General features: G+C 41.6%; 1 protein-coding gene and 1 pseudogene across 1 annotated transcript; one reads left to right on the forward strand and one right to left on the reverse strand.

Moving 5' to 3' along the window:
- The first annotated feature begins 1,397 nt into the window (after positions 1–1,397).
- Positions 1,398–2,065, forward strand: LOC122152778 (annotated as a pseudogene).
- A 6,730-nt stretch (positions 2,066–8,795) lies between these two features.
- On the reverse strand, positions 8,796–9,737 carry LOC116958902 (olfactory receptor 49-like). Its single transcript, XM_032981797.1, has one exon. The coding sequence runs from the start codon at positions 9,735–9,737 to the stop codon at positions 8,796–8,798; it is 942 nt and encodes a 313-aa protein (XP_032837688.1).
- Between the last annotated feature and the right edge of the window lie 339 nt (positions 9,738–10,076).

A 10,076-nucleotide genomic window follows, 5' to 3' on the forward strand; every position in this document is an offset into this window, starting at 1 on the left:
GAGAGAGACAGTGAGAACTGAATCTGTTCTAACTAGAAAAGAGAAGGCAAAAGTGGGGGGAGGGGTGAGAGTCAGTTCCTGGTACCTAGCATCAGTTTTCGACTCTTTAAGGGAGGTTATAGACAAGATGGAGTCACGCTTTTCTCAGAGGTGCACCTTGAAAGATGAAGAGGCAAACTGATAAAATTGTAGCCTGTGAAATTCTAACTAGATAAGAGAAAAAGAAGTTCCTTTGAGCATTGTTAAGACTGGACCAGGAACCCACAGAGGTTGTGGAATCTCCATCCTTTAACATGGTCACAAGTTTAGCAGGCAAACACTAAGCAGTATGACCTAATTCTGAAGTTAGCCCTAATCACAGCAAAGATCATGACACAAAAACTCCAAAAACTCCTTCCAAACTAAGTTATGACAGTTTTTAGATTCCAGGTACAAGCTTCTACCCCATATCAACTAGACAGTGGAAATCATCCTGTCAATAAAATCTATATTTAGGAGACATTCTGTGTCAGAAGTCCCTCCTCCCAAAGTTCAATTAATGATACCTACCAGGACTAGGAAAACATTTGCACTGAAATGCATTTTTCTGTTTCATTATTAAGACACCCTTGCCAAGCTGAAGTCACAGATGTCTGCCAAGCTGATGTTTAACCAGAACTCTGTGGTGACCGAATTCATATTTCTGGGCTTTCTCGTGGTCTGGGAACTGGATGCCCTCTTCTTTATTGTGTTTCTCATAAGCTATGTACTGACAGTCTCTGGGAATGTGACCATGTTGCAGAAACTGCTAAACCACTTAACAATAAAAACAAACAAACAAACAAACAAAATTTATTTTTATACACAATTAATCAACATTCCGTAAACATACAAACAACAGGTCCAAATGTCCGTAAGAGAACAAACTATCACCACACAAATTTCTGGGTTTAACAACAACCCAAAACACCAACCGGGAGTTTAACAACAACCCAAAATGCTCAATCACTCACCTAATAAAAGGTGAGGACTCTCAACCTCAAGGAACATCTCAGGGCAGCGTCCCAACCCATAGGAACCCCGAAGAGTCTCCTTGGGCAGCGTCCCAACCCAAGGAGAGAGTCCTTACCTGCATCACACTGCTCCAGGCAGGACAAACTCAAAAAGGCTCCCCCTGGGACTCCATCTATACCCAAGCCGAATCTGACCTGTGGTCAGTATCAGCCCCTATTGGCCAAAGACCCCAACTACCGTAAAGCCCTGAGAACAAGGGCACAGAAAGGTTCAACAACCAGGGAGCCACAATTTCACTGGGCGGGTGCACCTGCCACAGACCATCATCTCAGTCACACTGGTTGATCGTCAACTCCACAGCCCCATGTATTTCTTCCTTTGTAATCTCTCTTTCCTTGGATATCATGGTGGCAAGAGCCATTGTTCCAAAAATGATGGAAGATTCCATCTCTTTGGAAAAGACTATCTCTGTGCCTGCATGCATCTCACAATGCTATTTCTACTTTTTTTTTTTTTGGCACTACTGAAGTCATTGTCTTGGCTGCCACATCACTTGATCACTATGTAGCCATATGCATCCTACACAGATACTCTGCCGTCATGATCACCCAGATATCCTTCCAACTCGGGTTGGCTTCTTAGGCTGGGGGCTTCTTCTCTGTCCTCTCACCAATGATCATTATCTCCTGGCTCCCCTTCTGTCGGCCAAATGTTATTGATCACTTTTTTTTGTGACATTGAGCCATTGATCAAGATCTCCTGTGCAGATACCTATCTCATGGAGCTAGTGAAGTTTGTATTGTCCACTGTGGTGCTCCTACACTCTCTGCTATTTACCATTCTATCATATCTGTACGTCATCATCACTGTTCTCCATATTCCTTCATCCTCTGGCTGGAAAAAGGCCTTCTCCACTTGTGCCTCCCACATCACTGTGTCTTCCATATCCTATGTCAGTGCCATCTTCACGTACATAGTGCCAAACAAAGAGTTTCCTTCAGCCTCAAGAAGTCAGTCACCCTGCAAAGAGCTGTTTTCACTTCCTCACTTAATTCTTTCATCTACACCTTGAGGAACCAGCACGTCAGGGATGCTCTGAGGGACACTGTCTCCCACATCCTAAGTGGTACAAAGGCTTTCAGAGTGAACTGTAAATTGGGTGAACAATAAGGGCATTCTCAACATCTCAGCGTTCCCAACTACATAAACTGCAGCTCATCTCAGACAGGCTCTGTAAGAAAGTTTGCAAGAAGCAGAATTCCCGTGTGCATGATTTTTCTCCTCATATTCCATTCTTACAGGAAATTCCTTCCACTGAATAAAAAATTGTCTAAACTCAGATACTGTGCATGTTTCACAGAAGATACTTTGTACATGCCAAAGACATAGTAAAATATTATATCTGTTCAATTAAAATAGAACTGTGTAGTAGTATAAATGATTCTGCTATTAAAAATATTTTAATATAAGAGTTCTTGAAGACTTCTTTTACCTAGAAACAATCAAGTGATAAAGTTTAGGGTTATTAGCATACAAAATTCCCAACCCAGTCTTCAGTAACTCCTCTTTCAGTAAGAAGTTCATTATAGCAAATGCTTTCATTGCCCATGGATAAACAATGGTATGTTCTTTTAAGATAAAGGACACAAAAGACTGAGTATTTGCACATGTAGTGCTAGATGATGTTTAAAGTGGTATAAAAGTACCTCAGAACTGAAAATACTGTTCAAACGCAATCTGGGAAGAGAGGGACTGACAAAAATATGCAAGAGGTAACCCATCAGCACCTTATCTCCACACTGCAACTTGTACCAGCAATGCCCCTTGCTCCCCTTTTCAAGTGCTGAAAAGATCAGGCAACAAAGTTGATTTTCATATGCTATACAGCATTGCTGGAATGAAGAGACATCTTCACCAGGGGATAGCTGGCTACACAGATCAGCAATGTAGAAATCAGGCATTTTGCAATGTCTATAAGCTGTTCTCAAGTCATATAACAGTTAATTATTCTGAGTTATAGATAGGCTGGCCATATCTGTTTACAACTCCAGGAGAGCAGATGAATCCTCACAAGAAATATAGAGAAGCAGAAGAGATGAAGAACAAGAAAAAAGAACAATAACTATATGTAAGGAAGATGATAGAAGACAAGCCAAGAAGTCATAAAGACACAAGGAATAGCTCTATTCACTCAATATATGTGAGACACCATAACTTGCAGAATTAAGAGAAAATTTGGTTTCAGTTAAAACTCTGCATCTTGTAGGTCCAAATTAAAAAGACATATATATATAAATAAAATGTCATCTTTACTGACTAACTCTAAACTGATTATATTCATTCTCTGACACAAATTTTATGCCAATTAATATACAAAATAAGAAATATAGGGGTTAATATTTTACTTTTGCCTAATGACCACTATAAAAGGCACCTCAAATATTGCTGCAATAAGGAGAGGACTGGAAAGAAACCAAGACAAATAACTGATTGAATTGCTCACCAAGGGCTAAAATGTCTCATACTTGGAGAGCTGAGTAGAAAGCAGACCCATATTGCTTGAGGGAATTTAACAGGAACCAATGCTGTCTATCCAAAATAATATGTATTTCTTGAGAACAGATATGTGACCATCCGTAAGCACAACACTATGTAAGCACAACAAACATGGAAGTATGTGCTCTGCTTATCTTGTGTTGGCTGGGGCACTTCCTCCTTACTTTTGGCCCAGGGACAGTACTTTTCCAGATGTCCTTCTGCAGCCCAGATGCCATAAACTTTTTCTAGCCATTAACCAATGACGATAACTTGCTATTACTCAGACTCCCCTGCAGGGACACAGAGATCCTGAATTACTTGAGTTTCTTGACAGATGTGGATTTTATCTCCTGGATACATTCACCACTTTTGTGTTTAATACTAACATCATCATTACTGTAACATATTCAGCTTCAGGAAAGGCAAAACACCTTCTGCACCTATACTTCTCAGCTCACTGTGATCTCCATATCCTGTGATAGCTGCCTCTTCATGTCACCTAAACCCACCCACAGCAGAAGAGCACCTCAGCAAAGGAGTCTCTGTTTACACAATTGTTTTTTGTGTCCTGCTCAACCATTTCATCTACAGCATTAAGAACAGGCTAAGGATACCCGGATGTTACTGGATGAAACAGAGGGAAAATGTGTGCTTAAAGAAGCATTTGGCCCAGATTTGAACCTTATATAGGAAAGTAAAAAGTTCAGAGATGGAAGGAATTTTTATATGTTTAACCTTAAATAAACATTTGAAGCCTTTTTATCCCCCTTCCTCTTCAGAGTCCCCCTTCTCATTAACTGCTCCGATAAGAAGACTGTGTGTTTCCTTATTTCAAGTGCTTCAACACCAACTCCCTTGAAGGACTGGAGACGTGATAGGAGTGAGTGGGAACACCAGCAGGAGACAACTTCATCACTTGCGCAGTCTGTGCCACCTGTGACATTACAAGCACAGACAACCAGCCATGTGCATTCTTCTGCCCTATAAGCTGCTCAGGCTCCAGTGACCTCACAAACACCTTCACAAGCCATGGGTCTGCTCCTGCCCTGTCAAGTTACTTAGCTGCAAGTGATGTCACAAGCACTGACTCAATCCATGTGTCTACGTTTTAGTTTAGTTATTGCTTTGGATTATTTTCTTTGGTTTTCTATACCATGAACTTCAAATTGTGTTTTTTAAAGAAAGTATTTCCTAGGATTCTGCCTCCTGTTTCATCACCTCTTGTTATGACAAGAGTGTAATAATAAAGTTTGTTGAAAATAACTGATTATTACTGATAATAATTACTGAAAATTACTGATGATCCAAATACAAAAGTCCAAAACTGCTGGTGATCCAAATACAAATAAAGTTGTTATTGTAACTGAAAACTAGATGCAAGTGCTGACATTTGTTGTCTGAAATAGGAAGTTATATTCAAAGAAAAATAAGAGATACCAGAGAGACTAAGCATGACCAAGTCCATTGAATAGGAAACGTAAAGACAATGAACAGGCTTTAAAGCAGAAAGTTGTATATTACTGTAGCCTCGTAGCTCTTACAAATGTTTCACACCAAGCACAAGGACCACTGTGTGTAATGAAGCACAAGGCTCCATTGTGTAAGCCTGATTCGATCCAGGCCTTGCTAACAACTTCTCCACTGAAGAGGAGATAAAATACTGGTAGGAGATGAGCATCCTCCCCAGTTGCTGCCATAGGCCAGAAGGTTGCCCAAGAAGCATGAAGTGAGCAAAAATCTGTGGTAACTGGGCGGAATTTGCCCCCCACACCTGTATGAGCATGTGTGCTAATTTACACAGCAAGCAAGAATAATTCAAATATAACCAACCAATAGTAGATGGAATGGTAATTATGGACCAAGAAGTATAAACTGATAGGTTTTTACTAATCATGTAATAGGATAAACAGGCTGTAGTTCCTTTGTGTGTTGTGCTAGCTTTGTGGAATTACCATCTAGCACCCATCTTTGTGCAACTATGGAATAAACTGACATTTTGGCTCTGTGTGTGAGACTGGCTTTTGCACACTGGGTAATGAGCCCTGTTTGAGGGTCATTACCAGTGCAAAGGGGTCAGTCTGTTGTTGGGGCAAACATAAATCTATCTTCTAACCCAACTGTATTTAAAGAACCAGACAGGTAGAAAATCACAAAAACATTTAAAAACCGTACAAACCAGAGACCATGCTAGCTTGTATATATGTTACAGCACAGTGATTACATGCTGATGTGATCATCCCTGAAACTCTTTCCTAGTGGTGGGTTAGCAGCAGACACTGGAAATCACACTTGCATGGCCCAAATGCTGTTCCTTGTTTTCTGTGGTACCCCAAAAAAAGCCCTTATCCACAATTCAGTTTCTTTTCTTAATCTACTAGCCAGCCCTGCTTGGGGAAAAAACAGATCAGAAGTAAAGGATCATCAGGCAATTCGCCTGAAACATATAGGGCAGGTTGGCTGAAGTTGTTGGTAGTTGGAAAAATCTGTTAAGAAGAATCGAGTAAGCCAAAGTGGTCACATATAGTTAGTTTCTTCATTAGACCCTAGACAAGGAACAAGTAATGACAAAATAGAGAAGGCAGGGCACTTCCTTTGCAGGGTCTCTTGCTAGGAGGTTAAACTGAGAAAACTTAACATAGCAGTTTTGATCATGTTATTTGCTCTTTTAATGTTTGAGGTTATGCTCTTTTTCTAAAACTATAAGGATGTCAACACTTCATGACCTTGTAAGTCTCCTCAAAGGCCTCTGAGAACAGACAAACAGAGATTCAACAAAGCTCAGTTCTGGATCATGAACTGGGTCACAACAACCCCATGCAATGCTACAGGCTTGGAGAAGAGTGGCTGGAAAGCTGACCAGCAGAAAAAGACCTGGGGGTGTTGGTCAACAGTCAGCTGAATATGAGCCAGCAGTGTGTCCAGGTGGCCAAGAAGGCCAACAGCATCCTGGCTGGTGTCAGAAATAGTGAGGTCAGCAGGACTAGGGAAGTGATCATTCCTTTGTGCTTGGCACTGGTGAGGCCGCACCTCAAATACTGTGTTCAGTTTTGGGCCCCTCACTACAAGAAACACATTGAGGGGCTGGAGTGTGTCCAAAGAATAGCAATGAAGCTGGTGAAGGGTCTAGAGGAAAAGTCTTATGGGGAGCGGCTGAGGGAACTGGGGTTGTTTAGCCTGGAGAAAAGGAGGCTCAAGGGACATCTTATCACACCTAAAAGGAGGTTGACGCGAGATGGGTGCTGGTCTCTTTTCCCAAGTAACAAGTGATACGAGAAGAAGAAATGGCCTTAAGTTGCGCCAGTGGAGGTTTAAATTGGATATTGGGAAAAATTTCTTCACCAAAAGGGTTGTCAAGCATTGGAGCAGGCTGCTCAGGGAAGTGGTTGAGTCACCATGCCTGCAGGCAATTAAAAGATGCGTAGACATGGCTCTTAGGGACATGGTTTAGTGGCGGACTTGTCAATATTTTATGGTTGGACTTGATGATCTTAAGGGTCTTTTCCAGCCTAAATGATTCTATGCCTCTGCTTTACCTTCATCTCTATTAGTCAGGTGACTGTCTTCAACAAGTCCAATGTTTTCTTTAGACCTCCTTTTGCTAATGACATACTTAAAGTCCTTCTTGTTGTCAGATACAACAATGGCCAGTTTCAATTCTAAATGAGTTTTGGCCTCTCGTGTCTTCTCCCTGCATATATGAATCATAGCTCTGTAATCTTCCTGTGAAGCTTGACCTTGCTTCCAGAGATTGTACAATTTCTTTTTCCTCTTGAAGTTCATGCCGACTTTCCTGTTCAGCCATTACCTGTGATGGTAATTGGTAAGTGATCCCTGTCTTTATCTCAATCCACGAGCTTTTTCAACTTACTTTCTCCCACTGTCCTGTTGAGGAGAGTCAGTAAGACAGCTGCTTGGTGTGCATCTATCAGCAGACACAGTTAGCTCACCATAAGTGTACATGGCAAGATTCTGATAACAAGGGGCCTGCAGGTATGTACTCTGTGAGAAGACACAAAGGGCTGCTCTGTGCCAGATACAGCCACTTCCAGCCAGCTCCAAAGTGGACCCACCACAGGCCAAACCTGAGCCCATTAGTGAAGCTGGTGGCACCTCCGGCACATCTTTAAGAAAGGGCAGAAATTGCCAGACAGCTATAAGAGGAGGGAACAAAGAGAGAGAAACAACAGAGGGAATAGCAAGATCAGAGGAAGAGGAGGAAATGATCCATGGTGGAGCAGATATCCACTGCAGCCTGTGGAGAACCCACATCTGAGCAAATGAAAAGTGCAGGAGGAAAGGAGTAGCAGAGGAAACCACTATGTACTGATCATAACCCTCCCCACCCACCTTGTGCTGCTTGAAGCAGCAGTAGAGGAGTCTGGAGTGACTGAATAAAATTGAGCATGGGGAAGGGGGAAGTAAAGGTGTTGGTTTAGTATTTCACTTTGTTTCTCACAAACTATAACTATTTTAATTGGCAATAAATTTAATTAATTTTCCCAAAATCCACTATGTGGAGTGGCTGGAAGAAAATAGGCATATTATGAGTGTTCCAGACCGAGGGGCCTCACAGTTGCAGCTGTTGTGAAGAACATATGCAAAGTCAAAAGAGATAATGAAATTGGGGTTTTGAGAAACTGTCTATGTTGCAAAGAGGTAAGGAGGTTGGAATGTAAAAAACAAGATAACAAGATGTAGAAACAGAAGCTAGGTATGGCAGAGCAAGGCATGTGAACAAGCAGCTTTAACCTATTAGCAACCAAAATGTAACGTGTGTGCTTTGTGCTAGTGTATAAATTGCTGTGTATCCTTTAATAAAGTGGCATTAACTTGATCACATTGATCATGCATGTTGTGTCCGAGACTTCCGCGTCACAATATGTTTTGCTCCCAGCAGCAATTGGTACACCATCTCTCTGTCTTTATCCCAACCCACAAGATCTCTTGTTTCTGTTTTTCCTGTTTTCTGCCTCTGATCTGTCACATTATGGGGCAAAGAGGTGAGTGAGCAGCTGCATGGGAATTTAGTTGTTAGCCAAGGTTAGCCCACCACAGCAAGGCGGGGAAAAATACACAGGCAAAGGTATTGGAGGACTAGAAGATCCTTTCTGCATTGGCATATTTTTGTTGCTAACAGAAGAAACAACTACATAACATGTAGAAAGCATAAACCATATGAAATCAGCATCTTTAATTCACAGTTACACAATGCTGATGTTGCATCTGGGAAACAATTCAGTCACTTGGATAGGCCACTGAAGCATTCACAACTGCCTTAGGGAGCTACAAAATGCCTTCAACATGCTCTCCTTTAAGGCTTGTTTGACTTGATTGTTCCTGAGTGAGTAGATATATGGGTTAAGCATCTGAGTCACCACAGAGAAGAAGAAAGAAAGAACTTTGTCAGAGTCCTTCCCACCTCGCTGTGCTGGGCGGATATACCTGTAAATACATGTGCTGTAAAATATCATCACCACTATGAGGTGAGCAGAGCAAGTGGAAAATGCCTTCTTCCTACCTGTGGAAGATGGTATATGCAAGATGGTGATAATAATGCAGCTGTAAGAAACAGCAGTTATTACTAAGGTACCAGGTATGATGATAATTAGTATGATAAGCATCAGCCCTTCAATGAACCCTGTGTCTGTGCAGGATAGCTGCAATAACAGGGAAGTATCACAGTAAAAGTGGTTCATGACATTGGGACCACAGAATGGCAACTGGACAATCATAATGGTGGGAGGAAACATCAAGAGAAAACTCACTGCCCAGCAAGCCAGAACCAGCTGGAGGCAAAATCTGTTGTTCATAATTGTTGTGTAATGCAAAGGGCGGCAAATGGCAACATACCGATCAAAGGACATTGTTGCCACATGGAAAAATGTGCAGGTACCCAAGTAAAAGAAAAGCAGCATCTGAAGGAAACAACCAGGCAGGGAAATCATCTTCCTCTCTGTCAGAAGGCTGTAGAGGGTGCTGGGAATGAATGTGGTGGTGAAAGAGATTTCCAAAAGGGCAAAATTTCTGAGGAAGTAGTACATTGGGGTCTGAAGGAAATGATGCACAAAAGTGATGCTGATGACAGTAATGTTTCCAAGCAGGATCAAAAAGTAGGCAATCACAAGAAACAGAAAGAGGATGATCTCCAAATGGCGGCTGTCAGTCAGCCCCAAGAGGACAAATTCCACTACTGTTGTGTGGTTCATTGAGGCTTCATTGCTAGCAGAAAAAGAAAAAAAAAAAAGGCTCAATTTGAGAACTACTAGAAAACAACAGAGTACAAGTCAGTTTGGCTTTGCTAACATTAAAGGGCAATACCATAATGAATCCCTTGTAAAAGACTGGAGCAGCCGCAGTAACCACATATTAACAGTCTTGTTCACGTAAATGGAGCCTCAAACTCCATTTGTAACATTGTGTCCTCACTCCAGTTAAAATGATTCATACGGTTCCCTCTTAGTATAATTGAGAGAGGTGCACACACAGAAACTGTTAAAGATGCTAGGACAAATGAATCTCTGAATGGTCTGACAACATTCATCCTC

Source organism: Tyto alba, unplaced genomic scaffold (genome assembly GCF_018691265.1).
Source record: "Tyto alba isolate M040663 unplaced genomic scaffold, T.alba_DEE_v4.0 Super-Scaffold_12, whole genome shotgun sequence".
Lineage (NCBI taxonomy): Eukaryota > Metazoa > Chordata > Aves > Strigiformes > Tytonidae > Tyto > Tyto alba.

Excerpts from the sequence above, each read along its gene's own strand:
- LOC116958902 (XM_032981797.1), bottom strand. The coding sequence starts at position 9,737 with ATGAACCACACAACAGTAGTGGAATTTGTCCTCTTGGGGCTGACTGAC.